The sequence below is a fragment of the Peromyscus eremicus genome, chromosome 2 (assembly GCF_949786415.1).
Source record: "Peromyscus eremicus chromosome 2, PerEre_H2_v1, whole genome shotgun sequence".
Taxonomy (NCBI): domain Eukaryota; kingdom Metazoa; phylum Chordata; class Mammalia; order Rodentia; family Cricetidae; genus Peromyscus; species Peromyscus eremicus.
Genome location: NC_081417.1, coordinates 103,737,705 through 103,763,630, shown reverse-complemented (window position 1 = coordinate 103,763,630; position 25,926 = coordinate 103,737,705). Strand labels below are relative to the sequence as shown.

The window sequence follows — 25,926 nt, the reverse complement described above, 5'->3', positions numbered from 1 at the left end:
TGCAAACTTCTGTTTCCTTCCTAGGAGTTTAGTCTTCACAGTGCAGGTGCCACCTACCAAGAGTCTTCTCTATTCAAATGGGGATGACTAGGCAAAACAAAACTCCCTTCGTGGCCTTAGGGCCAAGCCTAGGGTGTCAGAGCCCTCTGCTTTTAGTCTTACAGATCTGGGCTTCAAGTAACAGTGGCTCAACACCCAGTTGCTAACGTTACAACTCTGAGCTTGGGGTGTTGGGACCCGGAGCTTTTAGTGTTACCCAGCTCCTCAGTAGTTGGAGCTAGTAACTCCCAGCAGCTCCCTGGAACTCTTCACACAGCCCAGCTTGCAACAGGCCTGGATCTCAGCTCTTTGGTCTCAGCTCTTTTCTGTCTGTCACCTTCTCGGAAAAGCTGTAGTCCTTCATAGTCTTGACTGTCTGTGGCTTCTGCTCCCAGCCTCCATCTGGTGCTAACTTTCTCTGGCTAGTGTTGAGATAGCAATGATCACTTTAGCCCATTAATCTGTGATAACGACCATAATTAGGCAGCAAATCATGTAAATGGGGCTTTACTGGGCTGGGGCTGCAGCCCAGGGCTAAGGAAGAGGTGTCAGCACACAGGAAGAAGGTCTCCTTATTGCTCCCAAGAGAATAAGGAGTGCTGCTTGTACAGCCAGTCCTGCACACACACCAGCTAATAGGAGCAGTCCTCTTCCCTGCATGGAGGCCTAGTTATCTGGAACAGATGTAGGCAGAGTCATGGGGGGGGGCCTACGTGAAGCCGAATGGCTGTCTTCCTGACCTTTTAAAATGATTGTCTTGAGGACAACTGGAGGAAATGCTGAAGAAGCAGCTGATTGATTGACAGCTTCTGCCATCCATGGAAAATGGCTGGGCTGAGGCTGTGTGTGGGCCACCCAGATGGAGCCTCAGGAGTGGCTGCAACGTCAATTACATCCCTGGTTAGCTCAGAACCGGGGAGGAAGTAGCAGGGGCTCCCACTCCCATTCCCACACTTGTGTCTGCTGAAACTAGGGGACTCATTCTGTTCTGCTACCTGACACCTGCCCATGCAATGGGTACCTGGGGGAAGAGTTTGACAGCTGTCAATCAAATAGTCAAGTGATGTTTGACGGCTTCAGTCTACTTAACAGGAAAGAACATAAAGGAGTTCTGGCAATAAACATCTAATGTGAAATTAATATTTTTTTGCCAGTGAACTTTCACCCAATATTTAATCTGCAAGGAAAATACACCCCACTGTGAAGAGTTGGGTCTTCCTGATCTGTCTCACAAGGAAGTTATTCATAGGTCATAAAATCTCACAATTTCAGCCAAGATGTAGCCCGTTTAAAAACAAAACAAGATTAAACAAACACTCAAACAGAGGGGCATGTGAGGATGTCTTGAAATGATTCTTCTGGACTGATTTGACATCTCACTGGCACTTGCTTCCTTGTGCATTTCCTTCCTTCTTTTCTTCCCTTCATTTCCTCTTTTCTTTTTTGTCTCCCTTGAGCCCCCTTCTGTCCTCACAGGGAATTGCACAGCCCAGGCTCTTCTTGAAGATGCTCTAAAGCTGAGGCTGGACTTCAACTCCCCATCCTCCTGTGTCTGCCTCCTAAGAGCTTGGATTAGTGGTGAGTACCACGTTAGCTTATCTTTGGTTATTTAAAAAGGTGTTTATTGCAGTTTTTAACAATAATTTTAAAATCAATTCAGCTGCTCTTTTGCCAGTATGATTAAACAAGATACATGAAAAACCAAGTAATCAGGCCTTAATTCACAACAGTTTTAATGTTATTGATGTTAATTTGTTAATGTGCAATGTTCTTATTCATTTTTCATGTCATATTTATAATATTTACATATTTCTTGGAACATATACCACTTTTTTTTTTACTTTACATGAAAATTTATCAAATGCATTCACCTTTTCTTTCTATTAGATTTTTTTTCTAAAAAGAAAATCTAAATCCATACCTAGGCTTTCTAAAGCAAACTGAGAAATTGATGGTTGTATTTTTTTCACTCATTCGTGTCTTAGTATTCTATTGCTGTGAGGAGACACCATGAGCAAAGCAACTCTTATCAAAGAAGGCATTTAATTTAGCGCTCACGATTCCAGAAGACAGCAGGGTCTATGACCGTTATGGTGGGAAGAAGGATAGACATGGCACTGGAGCAGTGACTAAAAGGTTTACGTCCTGACCTTCAGACAGCAGGCAGACACAAAGAGAATGGGCCTGGCCGGGCATTTGAAACTGCAAAGCCCACCCCAGTGACACAGCTCCTTCAGCAAGTCTACACCCCCTAACGCTTTCCAAACAGTTACATCAAGTGGGGACAAAGCATTCAAACATAGGGGGACCGAAGGGCCTTTGTGATATGGAAGCTCTGCCTAGTCTCTACACAATAAAGGAAAGTCATAGAGCTAAGGGAGCTCATTTCCCATTTAAAGGAAGCAAGGAAAGAGGCGGGCTGAAGACTAAAGTTAAAAATTTGTTCCCAAAAGAGCAATATTTGGATATGAAACCAATCTGGTTACTCTGTGTATGCTTACATGTATGTATGCACTTTGAGTTTCTACCACAGATCTTTCTCATTGGAATATTTTCTATCTATATTTGGTGTGGTAGTTTGAATGTAATTGGCCCCCATAATCTCATATGGAGTGGCACTCTTAGGAGGTGTGGCTTTGCTGTAGTGAGTATGGCCTTGTTGGAGGGAGTGTGTCACTGTGGGGGCGGGCTTTGAGGTTTCCTATGCTCAGGATGCCGCCCGGTGTCTCAGTTGATTTCCTGTTGCTTGTAAGATGTAGGACTCTCAACTACTACTCCAGCACATTTGCCTGCATGCCACCATGCTCCCTGTCATGATAATAATGGACTGAGCCTCTGAAACTGGAACCAAACCACCCCAATTAAATATTTTCTTTATAATAGTTACCACGGTCACGGTGTCTCTTTACAGCAATAGAAATCCTAACTAAGAAATTTGGTATATCTGAGGTTTATTGGGAAAATTAACATCTTATTTAAAACTTAGTGTCTGAGTCTTGTGTTTTCAGGCCACAGGGAAAGCACACAAATGAATGACTCCCCACAAAAAGGGAAGAAAAACAATGAAGAAATGTTTTGAAAATGAAAATATTTGAAGTATTCTTTCTGACTGCTCTGTTATCTCAAAGTCTTCCAGGAATCATTAACCCTGAGCACATTCATTTCCCAGTCCTCTCATGTCTGCTCCTCTATTCTTAGGATTCCCTCCTCCACAAAAAAGAAGAAGCAAAAAAAGAGAAAAAAAAAAACCCTACATCTTTGTGTTGCTCATGTACTCACTGGAGCATGGTAAATCTCCCAGGGGGAAACCCCTTAAAGAAATCTGAGTCCTTTCCCTACCTGCTCTACCGTCAGAAGCCATTAATTTTGAATATCTGCATTTCAGCATCTTTATCACAATTTTTAAGAGTTCTCTTGGATGGCTTTCTATCTAGGTTGTTATTTGAGGGGGAGGGGGATAAGAGGGAGGGGTTGTCACAAAGGTCTTCTATGTCCCTCCATCTCAGTTGTGAGTCTGCAGTCATCAATACCATGGCAAAAGTAGCTTCCTTGCCCTTTGCAGTCATCAGGAGCACAGATCATGGACTTACACATGGTTTCTAGTGACAGCCCAGAGCACAGACATCCACATGGTTTCCAGGGTTAGCAGGTGCCACGGACCTCAGCTTGGTCTCCAGTGGCAGTTCAGACCAGTTCAGACCTCTGCTGCTGCAGGGGTCATAGACCCCATCATAGCCCTTGATGGCAGCACATGCCAAGGACATCAACATGACCTTAGGTGGCTGAGCAGGCCACCCATATCAACATCGCCTTTGGTGGCAGCACAGCCTGAGGACATCAACAAGAGTTCAAAGACACCTGCATAGCTCTTAGTAGTAACACATGCCATGGACATCAACATAGACCCCAGCTACAATAGGACCACAGACTATACATGGCCCTTGGCAGCAGCATGGACCTGGACATCACTGTGGCCTCAGATGGCAGCACAGGCCACTCACATCAGTATAGCCCCCAGTGTCAGCATGGACCACTGACATCAATACAGCTTTAGGCTGCAGCACAGACCAAGGACTTCTGCATAGCCTTTGTTGGTAACTCAGGCCAGGGACATCAACACGGCTCCTAGCTGCTGTAGACCATGGACATCCACATGAACCTTCAGCTTCAACATGGCCTCTGGCCGTGGACCACAGATACCAAGTGGCCTCCAGGGACAGCGTGAACCATAGAGATCTTTTGGGAAGGTCTAATCCAGACAATGAACGTTCTTCATCTTGGGCATCATGTCATTGCTCAGAACCAGGGTGATCTTGGTGTTGGGCAGCCAGTTCGGGGCCTGAGTTGGAATGGATTCTCCAGGCTGCTGCACACCACTCTGCTGTCCCTGCTTGGAAACTGCATGTTCCCGCATCCACCACAGCCTTCTATGGAACCTGTCACAATCATAGAGGCTCTAGTTCCACCTCTCTCCACCACTCACTCACCACTCCTTCCTCTATCCTTCATCCCTCCACTGAATATTCCTTCCTCACAGTGGCAGTGGAAACTGCAGTGTGTGTGTGTGTGTGTGTGTGTGTGTGTGTGTGTGTGTGTGTGTCCCAGACAGGTTTACATGCAAATATTCACTGCCATGAGTCATTGGTCAGGTTCAAGGTTTTTGATTTCTGAAGCACCATAAATCCTGGACCATTGCCAAGACTCATCTCAGAAATCCTCCTGCTGTCCAGAAGTAGGGTGATGTTGCAGCTATGCAGGGCATCCTAGGGGCAGGTTCTGTGAAGCTCCTGCTGCAGCACACCTCTCTGCCCTCTATGTCTACTGTTCCCAGGCTTGTCAGGCTCCTATTTTGTGTTGTAGCCCACAGACAACATTGTTGCCCCACCACTCTGTCTCCTAGCAGAGAAAGAAGTTCCAGCCTTGGCTGCAGCCTGCTGAATTCTGGTTGGCTGGCCTAGGACTGGCCCTATTCAGTTATGACGTATTTCCATGGGAGCTCTAGGCCAGTGCACATCTCTGTCTCTAAGCAGGACCGCTGTGCTTGTAGGCTGCAGGCAGCACTGTGGCCCTGCTCCCACTGTCTCCCAGAAGGGCAAGCAGGACTAGCCACAGCCAGGATGGCTCCATGCCAGGGCCTAACTAGTTGCCCTAGGGCTGGCCCTGTTCAGCAATGTTGCTGCAGGAGCTCCAGAGAGCCACACTTCTTCCTGTCATCAGTGCCAGCAGCCCCACGGCTCATCAGGAATGACTTCTGTGCTTGTAGCCTGCTGGCTGAGATGTGGTAGTGACGGCTACAGATTTACCGTTTCCCACGCCTGGCTTTGTTCCCCCATCATTCCTTCCACATTTTTGAGTCCACATTTTAAAAGTATCTTCCCATAAAACTTGCTTTATTTTTGTCTTAGTTGTTCTGGAGCTATTGCAGGCCCTGCAGACCCCTTTTTCCCTGAGGCATCACATCTCAGAGCCTCCATGGGTCTCTGAGCCTCCTTGGAGCTCAACATCCTGTGCTGGCAGCCAACACCATCTTCGTTCTATGATTTTAGATATTAATATATAATATATTCACCTTTACACTTCAATAAATGTATAAAACTTTAACTTCTCAAAATACTCGAGTTCTACTTTCTTTTCTTTTGTTATTATTGTTTTTTTTAATCAGAGTTTCTCCATGTAGCCCTGGCTATCCTGGAACTGACTACAGAAACCAACCTATCTTTCAATATAAATAACCACCTACCTCTGCCACCCAAATATTAAAAATGAATACATGAGCAACCACGCTTGGCTCAATTTGTATTTTGTTCATTGAATTAATCATTGCTCTTTATTGTGTGTGTCTGATGTAGAGCATGCACACATGTGTGTGTTTACATTTGCATGTGTGTGTTCACACAAGTTGATTCCAGATGTCAATGTCCAGTTCCTAACTCCCTCCCTCCCTCCCTTGTTTTCTCTGACATTTAAGCTAGGGCTCAACATTGCAGTTATATTGGATATCCTTAAAGTTCTAAGGACCTGTCTGTGTCACCTCCCAAGTTTCAGGATTACATGCATGTGTTTCTGTGCCTCTTTTACATGAGTGCTGGGAAACCAATCAGGTGCTCATGTGTATGCTTCAAGAACGTGAATGACTGAGTTATTCAATAGCTTCTATGTACACTTTTTCATGAATATTTTTCATTCTTTACATTAGATGAGCAAATTTCATACATTTGAGGTATATGTGTTCTATAAAAGGTGATGGAAATTTATTTAGAAAAGAACCTCTAAAAATGGCTTTCTTGAGGGGGTCATGGAAAGTTGACATAATAATGAAAACAAAAATGGTTGAGAAAAAAGCCCAGACACCAGCAGAGAATGAGTGAGAGAAAGTGAAAAGAGAATTGGGAAGTAAGTAGGGGGATTAGAAAGTGGGAAAGAGTGCTTTCCCCTATTTAAGACTCATGCACACAAGATGGACTTCAGAGAACCCAGAGGAGAAGGTTCAGGACCACAGAGCCCAGAGGACCAGCAGCATCTGCCACATTCACAATGGCCAGGCCCTGTGCTCTGCTGACATTCCTGGTGGTGATGCAGTACTGGTCAAGCTGCTGTCTGGGATGTGACCTGCCTCAGACTCATCACCTCAGGAACAAGAGAGCCTCCACACTCCTGGCACAAATGAGGAGACTCTCCCCTCTCTCCTGCCTGAAGGACAGAAAGGACTTTGCATTCCCTCTGGAAAAGGTGGATGCCCAGCAGACCCAGAAGGCTCAAGTCATCCCTGTCCTGCAGGAACTGACCCAGCAGGTCCTGATCCTCTTCAGCTCAAAGAACTCATCTGCTGCTTGGGAGACAAGCCTCCTAAATACATTCTGCACTGGTCTGCACCACCAGCTCAGAGACCTGAAAGCCTGTCTGATGCAGCAGGTGGAGGAGCAGGAACCTTCCCCCAGCCAGGAAGACTCCCTGGTGGCTGTGAGGAAATACTTCCACAGGATCACTGTCTACCTGAAGGAGAAGAAACACAGCCCCTGTGCCTGGGAGGTGGTCAGAGCAGAAGTAAGGAGAGCCCTGTCTTCCTCAGCCAACCTGCTGACAGGATTGATTGAGGAGAAGGAGTAAGTCCTGAGCCAAAGTGGGGAGGACTCTCCTGGACTAGGATCCTGCGTCTCCCTGCACCAATGCTGCTCTCTCAATGCTCTCACTCATTTTGACACCCTTCAATCAATCTTCCTGGATGTTTCATCAGTTATGAGCAGTACTGTGTATATAGTATAGACTTTAGCTTCCAGATTGATCCAGTTATTTGTATTTATGTATATAAATATTTATTTATTTAATTATGAAATTTAAGTTAATAACATGTGAAATTTTACATTTTCTTCAATACAAGAGAGTATTTTCTCTATAAGTAATAGATGATTTTTCTGTGTCATTAAATATAATATGTATAATAATACATTCTTATATCCTTACAACGCTATAAATTTCATTAAAATGACACATCACAGAATAAAAACTCCGTACATTTCTAGTGTACATTGTATGCTGGTTAGTTTTATGTCCACTAGATACAAGCTAAAATCATCTGAATGGAGGGAATATCAAAAAGAAATGCTTCCATGTGGTGGGTCTGCAGGACCCTGTAGGACATTTTCTTTGTTTTATTATTAAGAAATTTTTTATTCATTTTACATACCAATCATAGATCCCCCTCTTCCTTCCTCCCACCCCTCCAGCCTTCCCCCAACCTACACCTCATTCCCTCCCACAAGAAAGTAAGGCCTCCCATGGGGATTCTGCAGAGCCTGATACATTCAGTTGAGGCAGGTCTAAGCCCCTTCCCTGCCTCAAGGCTGTTCAAGGTGTCCCACCATAGGCAGTGGGCTCCAAAAAGCTAGCTCATGCACCAGGGAGGGATCCTGATCCTACTGCCAGGGGGCCCCTTAAGCAGATCAAGCTACACAACTATCTCGCTTATGCAGAGGGCCTAGTCCCATGGAGGTTCCACAGGTGTTGGTCTAAATTTCATGAGTGCTCACTAGTTTGGTTTGGCTATCTCTGTAGGTTTCCCCATCATAATCTTGATGCCCTTGCTCTTAGACTCCCTCCTCTCTCTCCTCAACTGGACTCTTGGAGCTCAGCCCGGTGTTTGGCTGTGGATCTCTGCATTTGCTTATATCAGTTACTGGAGAAAGGCTCTATGATGACAGTTAGGGCATTCACCTATCTTACCACTGGGGCAAGCTAGCTCAGGCATCCTCTCCACTATTGCCAGTAGTCCAAGCTGTGTTCATCCTTGTGAATTCCTGGGAACTTCCCTTGCACCCAGCTTCTCTCTATCCCTGTGATGTCACCCTCCATCATGGTATCTCTCTCATTGCTCTCCCACTTCATCCCTGTTCCACTTCGAACATCCCATTCCCTTATGTTCTCATCTCCCGTCCCGTACCCTCCATTGCCCCCCTCATCCCTAGTTTACTCATGGAGATATCATCTATTTCCCCTCCCAGGGAGATCCATGCATTCCCTCTTAGGGTCTTCCTTGTTAGCTAGCTTCTCTGGAGCTGTGGGTTGTAGTCTGGCTATCCTTTGTTTTACATCTAGTATCCACTGATGAGTGAATACATACCATGCTTGTCCTTCTGAGTCTGGGTTACCTCATTCAGGATGATATTTTCTAGTTCCATCCATTTGCCTTCAAATTTCATGATGTCATTGTTTTTTACTGCTGAGTAGTACTCCATTGTGTATATGTACCACATTTTCTTAATCCATTCTTCAGTTGAGGGGCATCTAGGTTGTTTCCAGGTTCTGGCTATTACGAATAATGCTGCTATGAACATAGTTGAGCATGTGCCCTTGTGGTATGATGGAGCATTCCTTGGGTATATGCCCAAGAGTGGTATAGCTGGGTCTTGAGGAAGATTGATTCCCAATTTTCTAAGAAAGCACCATATTGATTTCCAAAGTGGCTGTACAAGTTTGCACTCCCACCAACAGTGTAGGAGTGTTCCCCTTGCTCCATATTTTCTCCAACATAAGCTGTCTTCAGTGTTTTTGATCTTAGCCATTCTGACAGGTGTAAGATGGTATCTAAGAGTCATTTTGACTTGTATTTCTCTGATGACTAAGGATGTTGAGCAATTCCTTAAATGTCTTTCAGCCATTTGAGATTCTTCTGTTGAGAATTCTCTGTTTAGCTCTGTAGCCCATTTTTTAATTTGGTTGTTCGGTATTTTGATATCTAGTTTTATATATTTTGGAGATCAGACCTCTGTCAGATGTGGGGTTGGTGAAGACCATTTCCCATTCTGTAGGCTGTAGTTTTGTCTTATTTACTGTATCCTTTGCCTTACAGAAGCTTCTCAGTTTCAGGAGGTCCTATTTATTAATTGTTGCTCTGTGTCTGTGCTACTGGTGTTATATTTAGGAAGTAGCCTCCTGTGCCAGTGCATTCAAGACTACTTCCTACTTTCTCTTCTATCAGATTCAATGTAACTGGTTTTATATTGAGGTCTTTGATCCACTTGGACTTGAGTTTTGCTCATGGCAATAGATATGGATCTATTTGTAATCTTTCACATGTTGACATCCAGTTATGCCAGTACCATTTGTTGAAGATGCTTTCTTTTTCCATTATACAGTTTTGGCTTCTTTGTCAAAAATCAGGTGTTCATAGATGTAACACGAATCTTAAAAGGTCTTATTAATAAAAACAAACCTGGAGCCAGGTATTGGTATGAACACTGGAAGATCAGAGAAGCCGAACAAGCCACAGCTTACCTCACCTTGCCAACTTCTCAGCCATTCCTGTTTCCTCAGACTGGAAGCCTCTGAGTCCTAATCTGGAATTGATCTCAGCTGAACTGCTGCTCAAAAGCCTTAAAGCTTAACCAGATCTAGTTCCTGGTTTTCATGCCTTCTATACCTTTCTGCTTTCTGCCATCATTTCCTGGGATTAAAGGCATAAGTCACCATTTACACTATTTACAGTGTGGCTTTGAACTCACAGAGATCCGAATGGATCGCTGCCTCCCAAGTGATAGGATTAAAGGCATCTGTGTCACCATTTTCTGGTCTCTATGTCTATCTAGTGGCTTTTCTGTCCTCTGAGTCCAGATAAGTTTATTAGGATGCACAATATATTGGGGGACACAATATATCACCACACATAGGTGTGTGGGTTAATGTCAGGGTTTTCAATTCGATTCCATTGGTCCACATGTTGGTTTTTATGCCAATACCAAGCTGTTTTTTATTACTATAGCTCTATAGTAGAGCTTGGTGTCAGGGATGGTGATGCCTCCAGAGATGGCTTTATTGGACAGTATCATTTTAGCTATCCTGGGTTTTTTGTTTTTCCATATGAAGTTGAGTATTGTTCTTTCCAGTTCTGTGAAGAATTGTGTTGGGATTTCGATGGGGATTGCACTGAATCTGTAGATTGCTTTTGGTAAGATTGTCATTTTTACTATGTTAATGCTACCTATCCACAGGCATGGGAGATCTTTCCATTTTCTGATATATTCTTCAATTTCACCTCTAGTGCTTTATAATATATATTATGTGATTTTTCTTTGTGCAATACTAAAGAAGAACATATCTTCATATTAAATTGTGATAATACAATTTTTAAATTTATGTCTTCTCTTTGGTAATTTAATACACGAATACTATGTATTTACATCATATGCACACTTTATTCCCTGCCCCTAACTCTTCCTAGACCTCCCATCACATTCTCATCCTAACATCACGCCTTGTTTCACTTCTTTGTCTTTTTATTATAGCCCAACTGGTCCAATTAGTAATTTCCAATTTTGCATAGGTATAGGGTGATAGCTACTGAAGAATAAGCCATTTACTATGGGCCACACCACTGAAGAAAATTGACTCTCTCTCAGTGGCCATCAACTGCCAGAGATCCTCAATTAGGGATGGGGAATTTGAGCCCCTTCCCTCTCCATGCTGGAGTGTTGACTGGCTTGATCTTGTCTACACTCCTTTTCCCACAATCACAGCTGCCCTGAGTTCACGAATGCTATAGCCCTGTCGTATTCAGATTTTTTCAGCAATCTTCCTCAACCTTTGGCTTTACATTCTTTCTGCCCCTTCTTCTGCGATGTGCCATTAGCTTGGTTGGGGAAGGAGGTGTGATAGTAACATTCCATGTAGGAGTGAGCACTGATAGTTGCTTATGCTCTCCTGTTTGATTAACTTTGAGTTTCTATATTAACCCTGTATAAGCAAGTTTCTTTGATGAGGGTTAAGTATTTCACTAGCCTAAAAGTATAAAATGTAAGTATTTAAAAAGGTCTCTCATACTGTGATCCTTTGGCAAAATAATATGGGGTCTCTGACCTCACAAGCCATAGGTTCTTGGCGACGTTTGCATTACAAGACTCGGGTTTCCTCTTTTGGAGCAGGCCAAAGTTTCCATTAGATTGCTGTTGATTACTCCCATGACATTCATGCCACTATTGCACTAATGGGCGTGGCTTTCTAGGCCATTCACTATGGTGGCTCACAGGGTTCACAGCTGGATAAGATGTTTCGATTTTCTCCCCTTTTCCACTTTGTAGAAAAGCACCTGTCCACTTTGTGAGAGGTAGCCAACAGAGGGGAAGCTTCAAGGTAGTATTAGATTAATTTCCCCATGTCCTGTGATCAAAGTGTAGTGATTTGTAAAGGGATGGGTTTTAGTGTGATATTTGCATTCATGTGTGTTATAATGTGCTTTTATATATTTACTCCTCCATAATCCTCTCCTCTTCCCCCAAATACTTCACCCTGGTCCTATTTTTACAAAAAGGACCCTGGTCTATAAGTATGTCATATATATACATACATATATATTCGTATACAAATATTCATACATATATATCTTTGTAGATTCCACACATGATAGAAAACATATGCTATGTATCTTTTCAAATATTTCTGTTAGAATCATGTTCTTGATATCTATTCAGATTCATATAAATCATTTATTCTGCTTTATATCTTAATAGTCTTTTAGTATGTGTTATAAGTACATCTTGTATTTTCTCCTTTTTATTTTTTCCTATATCTGACATAGCTGATAGAATTGACACACAGATATCCAATGTACATAACTTTTAAATATCCTTTCACCTTTTGATATACATCTAGGCTAAGTAAATATTTTGTCTATTATGAATGCTAACGTATTAAACATGAAAATACAGATGTTTCTATTGTAAGATCACTTGGTTCTTTCTGATATATACACAGGAGTGGAACTGCTGGATCAAGTGGTAGCTCCACTGTTAGCTTATGTGAAGAAACTCCACAGTGACACTCAGCACTAATTAACATCCACCTACACACCTGTATTCTCACCAGCATTTACAGAATGATAGCCATTCTTCTTGGGGTGAAATGAAATGTGATTGTAGTTTCGATTTGAAATTTCTCTGATAGCTCGTGATACTGACCATGTTTCAAGTATGTATTGGCACTTTGTACTTGCCCTTTTGAGAACTATCTCTTCATTCTCTTGCCCATGAATTAATGGAATTATACATTGTTTTGGCATTTTAACATTTTTATCCTTTCTAGTATCTAATTCCTGGTCAGGTGAATAGTGGAAATGCTTTTCCTTCCTCCCTGTAGGCTATATTTTCACTTAGGCCACTGTTCTTTTGCTATGCTGAAAATTTGAAATTTTGTGTATTTTTTATCCAGTTCCCATTTCTCACTTCTTTCTGCTTTTTGGGCTGTCTGAGGCCTTTTCACAAAGCCCTTGTGTATAGCTCCTATGAAGTGTTTTCTCTAAGTCTGTCTTATCAACTTCCAAGTTTCTGCACTTACGTTCAGATCTTTCATCATTTTGATGGACTGTTGTACCGAGGGGCAGATAGAGACCTGGTTTTATTCTCCCAGCCCCAGTTACAGAAGAGATTCTCCAGCCCCAGTGTGTGCTGGTGGTAATTCAGGGAGCTCAGGTGGATGTAGCTGTGTGTACTTATTTCTGGACCAACTGTTCCATTGTACTGATCCTCCTTCTGTATTAATGTCCTGATGCCTTGATTACTGTAAGAGTGTAGTGCATGCAATCAGGTATTGTAGTACCCCCAATACTGCACTTTGTGCTTCCGTGTGCATTTGAGGACTGACGTTTCTTTTTGAGTGCAATGTTGTTAGACTTTATTGAAACTTCATTAAATCTTAGGTCACTTTGAAAACACAGTCATTTTTGTATTATCACTTCTTATTTCACAGCTTTAGGACTTCCCGGGTGCTATATTGAATGTTACTAACATTACTGCTATTGCTTCCCATCTGAGAACAAAAGTGACTTCCTCTCTTCTACTTTCATGAGAACTGACATCATATTTTCATTTCTATGCTAAGACCCAAAACTGCCTTTTACTCTCTAGGAAAATAGAAAAGTCAAAAGTAAATAAATCAGTAAATACATAAATAAACAGCTAACTATCATGAAATTAGAATGGATGCTATCTACTTGTGTCGTTTTACTCTATCATCATTATGGAGTAAATGTAACGAAAAGACAGAAGCGCAGAAGTCTGTCATTAAATGAACGCTTCAAAAATACAGTAAAATTAAATGAAAAATTATATACAGTTCAAATATACAGTTTTCCTCTCTGGAAGAATAGTCTGATTGTATCTACCATGCAGTTTTGAGTAGAGTGGAGATGGGGATGCAAGGACCTTAATCCCTTACTATAATCAAACTGGATAAACATCCTTGGCCTTATTCCTGTACAACTGTAATCAAATGCTCAGCCATCAGTATATCTTGTACACCCATCCAATCATTTCCAACAACAAGCATTTGATGATCAAGTGTGGATTATATAAAGAGTATTTGAGGGAACAATTAGTACTTATCTACTATGAATGAAATTAAGAAAAGCTGGGCCGGGCGGTGGTGGCGCACACCTTTAATCCAGCACTCCGGAGGCAGAGCCAAGCAGATCTATATGAGTTCGAGGCCAGCCTGGTCTTCAAAGCGAGTTTCAGGAAAGGCGCAAAGCAACACAGAGAAACCCTGTCTCGAAAAACCAAAAAAAGAAAAAAGAAAAAAAAAAAAGAAAAGAAAGCTGGAAAAAGTTTACAGCAATGTAGACAAAATGCTTTGTTGATGTTATTGTCTGGGGATCCTTGACACTCTGGTCCCTGGAAACGTGAGTCACTACAGAAAACAAAACATGAACACATGAACACACTAAAGATAAGAGCAGTAATTCTCTAGGATTTATGGTACTAAAATCCAGGCAGACATCATATCCAGTATGAGAGCTGATGTCATCAGTGTGTGGTGAGCACACTCAGGGATTGCTGTACAAAGGAAGGACAGAGGGTATTGTGTCACTGTGCAGCAGTGAGTGTGGGTAGACTCAAAAGCCACTGAGTGAGTCACATGGTACTTGAAAAATGGCATCATGTTGGCATCAATATCTCCACACACAGATGAAGAAGGAGCTACAATTCAGGGTAGGGGTCATTGTTACAGATTGAAGAACACTGTGGACATCAGTGGTAAAAGGTTAGACAGATGTCTACATTAGTCCTGAATTTGGAGGAATAGTGAGGCACAACCCCATGTCTTCAAGTATTGGTTCCTGAGAGAGAGCAATATCAACCAGCGAAGCTCTGTCAACTGTGATGAGTCACCCATGGGAATAAACAGAAAAACGTCTTCTGCTTCTTCATTCTGAGGAGCCTCTGTGTTATGAAGGCTCTGCCCAATCTCTACACAGTAAAGGAAACTCATAGACTCTCTCATGGCTGTGAGGAAATACTTCCACAGGATCACTGTCTACCTGAAGAAGAAAAAACACAGCCCCTGAGCCAAAGTGGAGAGGACACTCCTGGGCTAGGATCCTGCACCTCACTGCACAAATTCTGCTCTCTCAATGCTCTCACTCATTTCAATATCCTTCAACCAACTTTCCTGGATGTTTCATCAGTTATGATCAGTACTGCATAATATTGTAGAGACATTTGCTTCTAGATTCATCCAGTTATTTCTATTTATATGCATAAATGTATGTGTAAAAATTTATTTAAGTATAAAATTTAAGTTATAATATCATGTGAAGTTTTACATATTCTTTAATATAACTAAACATTTTCCTTATACAGAATAAAATTATTTTTCTGTGTCATCAAATATTATTAGTTTTGTATCTATCCATTCTTATATCTTTTCATACTATAAATTTTATTAAAACTGACACATTACAGCATAAAAATTGAACCCATTTGTAGGGTACATTGTGCTGGTCAGTTTTATGTCTACCAGATTCAAGCTAAAGTTATCTGAATGGACTGAATATCAAAAGAAATGCCTCCATGTGATGGCTCTTCAAGTAAGTCTGTAGGGCAATTTCTTAATTAATACTCGAGAAGAAGGTCCTGTCCCATTCTGGGAGGTTCCATCCTTAAGCGGATGGTCCTAGCTGTGTAAGAAAGCAAGCTGAGAAATCCCTGAGAAGCAAGCCAGTAAGCAGTACCCTTCCATAGCTTCTGCATCAGTGCCTTCCTGCCAGTTACTGCCCTGTTTCAGTTTTTCTTCTGACATCCCTTGATAATGAACAGTGCTGTGGATGTGTAAGTCAAAACCGCCCTGTCCCCTCCAAGTTGCTTTGGTCATGGTGTTTCATGGGAAAAATAGTAACCCTAAGACAGAATTGGTATCAAGATTAGGGGGGTATTCACGTGACAGATTTGATCATATGTTTTGGGAAAGATTGTGGAAAAACTTTGGAACATGGGGCTAGAAAAGCCATTGAGGGTTCATAGCTTTGTTATCTGTTCCATGGGAGCTTGGAAGATAAGAATGTTGAGAGCTGCCAGGCAGCGGTGGTACACGCCTTTAATCCCAGCACTCGGGAGGCAGAACCAGGCGGATCTCTGTGAGTTCGAGGCCAGCCTGGTCTACAGAGTGAGATCCAGGACAGGCACCAAAACTACACAGAGAAACCCTGTCTCAAAAATTTAAAAAAAAAAAAAAGAAGAATCTGATTCTGGTTAGCCAGCAGAAATAATCAGCTGTGATTAACATGATACCAAAACCATTACAAGGAAACCTTGGTTTTACTGAGACATTTGATGTTGGTGAGAAGGAGCTGAGAAATCAGGGGAGGTTAAAAAAAGACCACTGTGTAAAAATCATCGAGCTAGTGCTGGTTTGGAAGGCATGAAGGTGTCAGCAGATTATCTGAAGGTTGGCACTCTGTGGTACAGCTGGAGTCCCTCAAAAGAGCCCCGAGAGGCTACTCGTGAAAGTGCAGCACTATTTCTGCAAGAGACTCCAGCCTTTTGGAGATGCCAGTACCTTGGGGTGTCCACAAGGAGAGCAGCAGGTGTGTACTGGAGCTGACCTGAACCTAGGGATCAAGCTGTGTGTGCTGCAGGAGGTGGATCTGGAGAAGAGACCCAAGCCCTTTGGAAAAGCACAGAAGATAGTGAGTGAAACTCAGATATTGGTCACTGAGTTCTTTGCACTGTTGGTGTTTGATTTGGCTTTGTTCAGATTGTGACTGTGTTCTATTTCTTCCCTCTAAAATAAGAAAGTGTTTAATTTATTTTTGATAGTTAGAGGAGCCCACAATTGAGATACCTTGGGTTTTAAGAGAGAATTTGGATATTTTTAAAATTTTTATACCTTCATTCATTTTTATTTTATGAATGTTTTCACCTCATGTATGTCTGTTTGTCACACGTATGCCTGTTTCCTGTGGAGGTCAGAAGGGAGCATCAGATCCTATTGAAAAGGAGTTACAGGTGGCTGTGAGCCACTTTGTGGGTTCTGGGAATCAAACCCAGGTCCTAGGCGAGAGCAGTCAGTGCTCTTCATTATTGAGCACCCCTCCTGTCCCTGAGTTTGGATATTTCAAAGAGACTTTTTTTTTTTTTTTGGTTTTTCGAGACAGGGTTTCTCTGTGTAGCTTTGCTCTCCTGGAACTCACTTGGTAGCCCAGGCTGGCCTCGAACTCACAGAGATCCGCCTGGCTCTGCCTCCCGAGTGCTGGGATTAAAGGCAAGTGAGTGAATGCTTAAAAAACTGTGTCACTCTTAAAACATGGACTATTTTCGGCTGTTTGAAACCTGGGGCCTATGCAGGGTCGCTTGGCTCGGCCTGGGAGGAGGGGACTGGACCTACCTGGACTGAGTCCACCAGGTTGATCTCAGTCTGTGGGGAAGGCTTTGCCCTGGAGGAGATTGGAATGGGAGGCGGGCTGGGGGGAAGGTGAGGGGGGCGGGAGGGGGGAGAACAAGGGAATCTGTGCCTGTATGTAGAACTTAATTGTATTGCAAAATAAAAAAAAAACATGGACTATTTTATATTGTGATGTTCATATTAATGTGACTGTGGGGATGAACAAGAAAAGGAAAGGGTGGGCCATAACAGTGATGTGTTTCTGTGTCTTGTTGTGAAGGGGTTAGGTGTGTTGGCTAGTTTTATGTCAATGTGGCAGAAGCTAAAGTCATTTGAGAACAGAAAACCTCAATTAAGGAAATTCCTCCACATGCTGGGGTTATACACAAGCCTGTGGGGCATCAATTAGTAATGATGTAGTGAGTGGTGCCCTTCCTGAGCTGATGTACCTAGCTGTATAAGCACACTGAGCAAGGCCTGAGAAGCGAGCCAGTAAGCAACACTCCCCCATGGCCTCTGTATTAGCTCTGCTTTCCAGTTCTTGCCCCTTTTGTGTTCCTGACCTTTGATGATGAACTGTGATGTGGAAGTGAAATTCTAGTAAGCCCTTTCCTGCCCAAGTTGCTTTGGTCATGGTGTTTCATCACAGAAACGGCAATCCTAATTAAGACAATGTTAAAAGTTTGTGGTTCTTAAATATAAGCAAATCCAACCATCTTGTCATTACCATTCCATTGTAGATAAAAATCCTATAATCTTGTCCTCTAGTTTTTACAAAATATATAGTGAAGTAGCACTCTGTATAGTCAATATGTTGTACAACAGTAAGCTAGAACTCTGGATTCTATCAAATTTTGACTTGGTACAATTTTTACAATTTGTATCTGTTCTTTTGTAATTTCATATATCAATGCAAGGTATGTACATTATATCCACGATTTCCTGTCTGAATTGAAATATTCCTAGAGCTCCCCATCATATTCTCATCCCAACTTCATCTCTTTTTCTTTTCTTTGTTTTCCTTTTATTATAGCGCATTTACACCAATTAGTGCATCCCATATTTGCATATGTACAGGGTAATGTACACTGAAGAATGTGTCATCTACTGTAGGTCACACTACTATTGGCCATCACTGCCAATGGGACTTCAGATTGGGATGGAGCATTGTGAGACCCTTCCCTGTAAAAGCTGGAGTATACTGGCTTCACTTGTATAGATCTCTTGCACACAAGCACAACTGTCCTGATTTCATGAGTGCCCTGTCATGTCCAGAGATACTTAGCAGCAATCTTCCCCAACTTCTGGCTTTACCATTTTTCTGCCATTTCTTCTGCAATATTTCCTGGGCCTTAGTTAGAGAAGGAAGTGTGATATTGACATCGCCTGTTACTTAGATGAGTAGATACACCCATCTCACACTTCTCATTCTTTGATGGTAAAAGCCTAAATCTTTACACTTCTCCAGAATAGAGTATTTTTCTGTGTATATAACCAGCATGCTGTGCAGTAGTAAGCCAGAATATAGTGATATGTAAAGTAAAGCCTTTATGTCTGGGTTTAAATGAAATATATGGTAAAGCCTTTTTGTCTGACTTTGGGTGAAATATTTCGGTAAAGCCTTTGCTGTGTTTGGGTTGATCGGCAGAGGCTGAGAAATTGTCTTGAAACTGTTTAAGCCTTGAAGAACTGCTGTCTCTCTGGAGAACCTGCACTTGGTGCTCTGTGAGAGCTTGCAGCTGCACCAACCGAGGTCCTAAGACACTCCTGGCAAACCTGGAGTTCATACTTTTGATGATGGCCAGCCATAGTCAAAAGGGAATGAGATTTGTGTGGGTTGTCTGCTTTCATGGTCAGCAAGAACAAGTAAACCGTGGTAGTTAGAACCTTTCCTGTCCCCTGTTAACTTTGTATATGCTTGAACAAAGTAACTGGAGTGAGCTAGCTGGGTGTCAGTCTTTTCCAAGAAGGCTGAACCCCTCTGTTCCTTTGGAAAATGAAGGCTTAGCATCTTGTCGAGCTTCTCCCTGTACTGCAGCAGCTGTAAAGATATCAAACAATACCAGAATGTCTTGCTCCTGTGAAACTGTGACTTAGTCCTCTTTGACCAAACGTTCCAGGCTTTTTTGCCTCTGGCTTCTCTGACCTATTGTTCAACTCTCAAGTCTTGTGCATTTAACTGAAAACAAACCTCCTTCACATGATCAACTACAGCATGACCTTCTAGAATTTATGATACTTAAACCAAGAAGATATGACTTCCAGTATGAGTTCTGACATCATCATTGAAGCCCTATCTCATGGAGCAAGGTTGAAAAAAAGAAGGCTGAGGATGAGATTGCACTGTGCAGCAGAAAGTAGAAAGAATTTGAGAGCTACTGAGTTAAGTCCCATGGTATTAGAAGTAACACCATTCTGGGGGCAGGCTCTGCACACACATACACACCAAGGAGGAACCAGCACTACAGGTCTGGGTGATTGTCACAGGTTGAAGAACACTGTAGACCTCAGTGCACAGGGGATGAGCAGAAAGAGGATATCACCACTGATCCTGACTTTGAGGGATCAGGGAAGCACAGCCACGAGGTTCTTGAGAGGAAGAATTTGTTCCTGAGATGAGAAATGTTAGAGAACCCCTTTGTAATGAGTCACCTATGGAAATAAAGAGGAAAAGCATCATCTGGTTCTCCATTCTGAAGAGACTGTGCTGTGAAGGCTCTGACCAATCACTACCCAGTTATGGAAGAAAAAGGGGTCATGGAGTATCACTTTCCACTTAAAGTAAGGAAGAAAACGAAGGACAAACTGTTGCCCTTTCAAGAGAAATACAAACATATTAAATGAATTAAATAATTCTGTGTGTGTGTGTGTGTGTGTGTGTGTGTGTGTGTGTGTATGTGTGTGTGTGTCTGTACATGTACATGTATGTGTGTGCATGTTTTTCTACTCTGGTACAAAGCTGTGTTCTGGTAACTGAGGAATAATGGATTTTCAGACAGAGTCCCAAGCTAAGGGACTCTGCTATCAGTAGACCATGCCTATGAACATGCTTAACTGACTCCTACATTTCTTTAATCTTCCTAAACATTTGATATTTACAAGTTAGTTGTGTAACCCATGTACATCCACAGGAATGAGCAGAAAGACAGACTTCCTGAGTAAAGATTCCAAGACAGACATCAGAAGGCCATGGAGACTGAGGGAAGGAAAGGGCACTAGGAAGGGTCTGCACAGCCAGCCAGGGAAACCATCACCAGGGTCAGTAGACACAGAGATGAGGGGACAGGTTTCCAAAGAAATTATCAACAGTAGAGAAGCAAATATTCCAGTTAGATGCAGTTTGGAGGTGAGGGGAATAGTGACTCTAATGTTCTCCTACACAGAAGGGCTTTTACATAACATATAACAAATATAACACTATTTGTTGTGGTTATTTAAATTAATTTATTTGTTACTTACAGAATGAAGACAAAGACTTTGATGTTCCACACACAGAGAAATGACCCTGCAGATCCTGCTGCTGTAGGAGACATTGAGGATCTAGAACTGTTTCTCTTATGATTTGACACAAACGTTGTTTATAGGGACTCAACCATATTGCAGTGTCCTGTGCATGAGGATAAACATCACATGCTGACTAAAATGATTATAAATTTGGTATGACTGTAATAGTACTCATGGCATAGCATTTGAGATCCTTAGCCTTTGAAATCGAGTGTTCAGACACTTTACCTATGTGTGGTTTGGATATGGAGTGTCTCTCGAGGTTTCCTGTGCTGGAGGCTGGTACTCATGGGAGCAGTGTTCACAGGGAACATGAGCCTTCATCATCCTCAAGGAACAAACTGTATCAGTGAAAGCCCGTTGATTGTTAGAGATGAGTGGACTACTAGGTAGTGAGGCTTTGCTGGAGGAAGGTTAGGGGGCTCCAACTAAGGACACACTTTGTCCCTGTCTGCATCTTTGGCCACCATGAAGTGAGTAACTTTGTGAGTCCCATTGTCTTCCTACTATGCAATGGATCAGAAAATCCAAGGAGTTAACGTTTAAACTTGTGAGACAAAATAAGTGAAAATTAACCTTTGACATTTTTAATAGCTTATCACTCTTGTGTATGTGAGTATGTTTCTATGAATGTATTTGTGTGTGACTATACATGTGTATCTGTTTGAGTGTGTGTGCATGTGTGTCTGTATGTGTGTATGTGTGTTTGTATACATATGTGAGAAAGCATGTATGTGAATGTGTGTGTAAGGATATGCATGTGTGTTTCTGTGTGTAAGTTTGTGTGTGTTGTATACATATATATGTGGAATATGGGATTGTGCATACGTGTGTGTTTGTGCAAATGTGTGTATGTGTGGAAATTTGTGTGTGTGTGTAAGTGTTTATGTTTGAATGATGGTATGTATTTGTATGTGTGGAATGTGTACATTGGTGTGTGCTTGAGTGTTTGGGTGTGTCTCTCTGTGCACATGTGTTGAAAATCTGTCTTATGTGTGACTCTGTGTACGCACATGTGTAGGGGAGTGTGTTTATGTGTATTTCTATTGTGGTAATATGTTTATGTGTTTGTGCATATGTGTATCTATGTGTGAGTGTGGAATGTGTGTGTATTTGCGTGTAATATGCATGAATTTTTGTGTGTGAGTATGGGTCACATATTTGTGTAAGTGTGTAATTGTGTGTTTCTCTGTGTCTGTGTGTATGTGTGTAAGCATGTGTGTGCATTTGTGTTTATGTATATCTGTGTGTATGAGTGTAAGTGTATGTGTCTGTGAGTGTGTGTGATGGTAAGTGTGTATCTGTGTGACTGTGTTTGTATGTTTGTGTGCATGTGTATATGACAGTATGTGTCTGTGTGTATCCATATTGATGAATGAGCAAGTGTGAGTACCTGTGTGAGTGTGTAAGTGTGTGATGGTGTGTGGGTGCTGTTTGTGCATGCATGCATTGAGGACATGTGTGTAGGTACAAATTTGCCAAGTGTGAACTTGTAGTCAGAGTCAAGTTTACAGGAGTCAGTTTTCTGTTTCAGCCACTGGCTCCAGGAATCAAACTCAACTCATCAAGCTTGACCAGCAAGCCTTTACACATGCAGACCTCAGGGTAGCATGACAATCATTCGGTGAATAAAGAAGATACACTGATGACTCAATTAACATCTTATATGAATTAATATAAGAGTTAATAAAAGCAATTTGAAGAAAATAACTTAATAAAGCCTTTAAACATTGGAAAATTTAAAGTATTTCATTAGCATCAATGCTTTTTTTTCTTTTTTGATTTTTTTAGACAAGGTTTCTCCGTGTAGCCCTGACTGTTCTGAAACTCACTCTGTAGACCAGGCTAGCCTTGAACTCAGAGACCCACCTGCCTCCGCCTCTCAAATGCTGGGATTAAATGTGTGCACCACCACCATCATGGGCATCAATATTTTAATTTAGAAACAATTTGGACCACACTTTACATTATGATTTAAACATATATGAAAATAATGTAAATAAAACAGAAATTATGGTAAAATGAATTTCAATAATTTTGTTTTTTGGTTTTTCGAGACAGAATTTTTCTGTGTAGCTTTGTGCATTACCTGGAACTTGCTTTGGAGACCAGGCTGGCCTCAAACTCACAGAGATCCTCCTGCCTCTGCCTCCCAAGTGCTGGGATTAAAGGTGTGCGCCACCACCGCCCGGCTAATTTCAATAACTTTTAAATACAATTTTTAGAGAAAATTTTGTCTTTACAATAGATGTGTAAAATTTCAAACAAAGAGTAAATCTGTGGTGTAATAGTTAATGACAATTCTACATAGAAAAAGAAAGTTGTAAACGGCTTTCTGAGGGCAGCAGTGAAAGGGGAAGCAATGATGAAAACCAAAATGGTTTAGAAAAAATTCCCGAAAAGAAGCAGAGAATGAGTTTAACAAAATAAAAGACAACTGGAAAGTAGGGGGAGGGCATTCAGAAAATGGAAACCAGTGTTTTTCCCTATTTAAGACAGATGCACACAGCAAGGCCTTCAGAGACCCTAAAGGGAAGGTTCGGGACCACAGAGCCCAGAGGACCAGCAGCATCTGCCACATTCACAATGGTCAGGCCCTGTGCTTCTGCTGACATTCCTGGTGGTGATGCACTACTGGTCAAGCTGCTGTCTGGGATGTGACCTGCCTCAGACTCATCACCTCAGGAACAAGAGAGCCTCCACACTCCTGGCACAAATGAGGAGACTCTCCCCTCTCTCCTGCCTGAAGGACAGAAAGGACTTTGCATTCCCTCTGGAGGAGGTGGATGCCCAGCAGATCCAGAAGGCTCAAGTCATCCATGTCATGGGTGAGGTGACCCAGCAGGTCCTGACCCTCTTTACCTCGGATGAATCATCTGATGCTTGGGAGACAATCCTCCTAGACACATTTCGTGATGAGCTCAAGGAGCAGCTCAAAGACCTGCAAGCCTGTCTGATGGAGCATGTGGATGTGCAGGAACCTTCCCTGAACCAGGAAGACTCCCCGGTGGATGTGAGTAACTACTTCCACAGGATCACTGTCTACCTGAAGGAGAAGAAACACAGCCCCTGTGCCTGGGAGGTGGTCAGAGCAGAAGTAAGGAGAGCCCTGTCTTCCTCAGCCAAGCTGCTGGCAGTATTGATTGAGGAGAAGGAGTTAAGTCCTGAGCCATAGTGATGAGAACTTTCCTGGGCTACAACACTGCATAAATTCTCCTTTTAAAACTCTCATTTATTTTTGACATGAATTCCACCAACCTGACTAGATGTTTTGGCAAAACAGCACAAATTTTATCTATATATATAAGGGCATTTGTTTCTGCATCCATTTGGGTATCTCTGTGTATTATGTGTGTATTTATTTTACTATTTATGTAATTTAAGTTATTTAAGTTAAATCTTTCAGTTTTGTATTTTCTTTAATGTAGCAAACCATCATACACAATTAAATTATTTTGAATCCCATTCAATTTTGCTGTATAAAACACTTTGATTTTTAATTCTGTAACTTTTCAAATTTTTCCAGTCTTTTTAAGTTGATACTCTAAACCATAAAAATTTTACAAATGGACAGAGTATTGAAAAATTGCACCGGATACAAGTGTTCACTGCATAGAGTTTAGACAAACCCTAAATCTATGTCCCTAATTTCTCCCAGTATATAGTATTCTCTGTATGTAAAGCCAGCATACTATCTGGTAGGAAGCCAGAGAATCTTGCTCCTGTCACATTGTGACTTAATCTTCTTTGACATATATTTCCCAGAGGAATCCTCCCTCTGACCTCCATGACCTCTGGTACCTTTCATCTACTCTCAGCTTCTATGAGTTTAACAGTTTTGGGTTCCAAATATCAGTGAGATTATATACAGTGATAGGAACAGCTATCAGAAAAGTGATTAGCCTGCCTGAATACCACAGACAAACATACCAAGAAGAAATCAGGAAATAAAACCTATTCATAACAGCCTCATGAAACATCCCTGAAATAAATCCCACCAGGGAAGTGAAACGCCTCTAAAATTAATCCTTTGCAACACCACTATTCCCTCTCAGTTTTCATGGCTTTCTTGTCCTCCTCCTACTCTTCCTCCTCCTCCTTCTCACCCTTCTTCTCTTGGAGTTTCCAGCTGTGCATGGATACACGGCCATCTCCTGGAGCCTAGGTAGCCTCTCTGATGGGGCCCAACCCTGAGGACAACTGACTCTCTCTCTCTCAGAAGCTATCAACTGCCACAGTTCCTCAGCTAGAAGGGAACTCTCCTCCATTTTCCAAGCTGGGATTTTGTCCACCCTGGTCTTATCCATTAGGTCATAGCCACTCTCGGTTCATTAGTGCAACTGCCCTGCTGTGTCTGAGAACACTGCTTTCCTGTGGTCATCATCCACTGCCTCTGGGTCTTACAATTCTTCTGCTCCCTCTTCAGCAATGATCCTTGGCGCAGGAAGTCAGCCCTTTATTTTGTGCTCATGGATCAGTTGTGGGTCCCTGTGTTTATTGCCATTGACTGTGAGAGGCTTCTGTGGTAAGGGTTAGTAATCCTCCAGTAACTCTCTCGTAGACATATAGTTGTAATGTGAATTCAGGTATTGTGACACCACAACACTGCTTTTATGCTTTGGTATCTTCATGGTTCCATATGTGTTTTAAAAGTGATACCTCTGGGAGAAACATAATTTAAATTTTGTATTGTGTCATGGATTTAATAGCAATGGCCCCCATTGACCTATATGTTTGAATGCTTGGCCCATGGGGAGGGGCATTGTAGGAGGGGCAGCCTTGTTGGAGTAGGTGTGGCCTTGTTGGAGTAGGTGTGGCCTTGTTGGAGTAGGTGTGGCCTTGTTGTACGAAGTGTGTCACTGTGGAAGTGGACTTAGAGGTCTTATATGCTCAAGCTAGGCCTTGTGTGGCAGTCTCCTGCTGCTGCCTGTGGATCAAGGTGTAGAATTCTCAGGTCCTTCTCCAGTACCATGTCTGCCTGCATCCTGCCATGAAGATAATGTTGGGAACTGGAACTGCAAGCCAGCCCCAGTTAAATTATTTCCTTTATAAGAGTTGCTGGGGTCATGGTGTCTCTTCACAGCAATAGAAACCTTAACTAAGACATATGCATTGAACCTGAAGATCCCTAGGATATAGAGTCACTTTCATAGCATCATTGTAGTTAATCAACATAGATCTTTTCCACTGAATCTTAGTAGGTAATGTTTTTGCTGCTGCTGTCTCATTTGGATGACA

At 42.1% G+C, this 25,926-nt stretch overlaps 2 protein-coding genes across 2 annotated transcripts; both read left to right on the top strand.

Moving 5' to 3' along the window:
• The first annotated feature begins 6,573 nt into the window (after positions 1–6,573).
• LOC131904998 (interferon alpha-12-like) lies at positions 6,574–7,146 on the top strand. Its single transcript, XM_059255969.1, has one exon. The coding sequence runs from the start codon at positions 6,574–6,576 to the stop codon at positions 7,144–7,146; it is 573 nt and encodes a 190-aa protein (XP_059111952.1).
• Positions 7,147–16,221: 9,075 nt separating this feature from the next.
• Positions 16,222–23,863, top strand: LOC131904804 (interferon alpha-12-like). Its single transcript, XM_059255824.1, has 2 exons — positions 16,222–16,387; positions 23,283–23,863. Exons 1-2 carry the CDS (start codon positions 16,222–16,224, stop codon positions 23,861–23,863), a joined length of 747 nt encoding a protein of 248 aa, XP_059111807.1.
• The last annotated feature ends 2,063 nt before the right edge of the window (positions 23,864–25,926 follow it).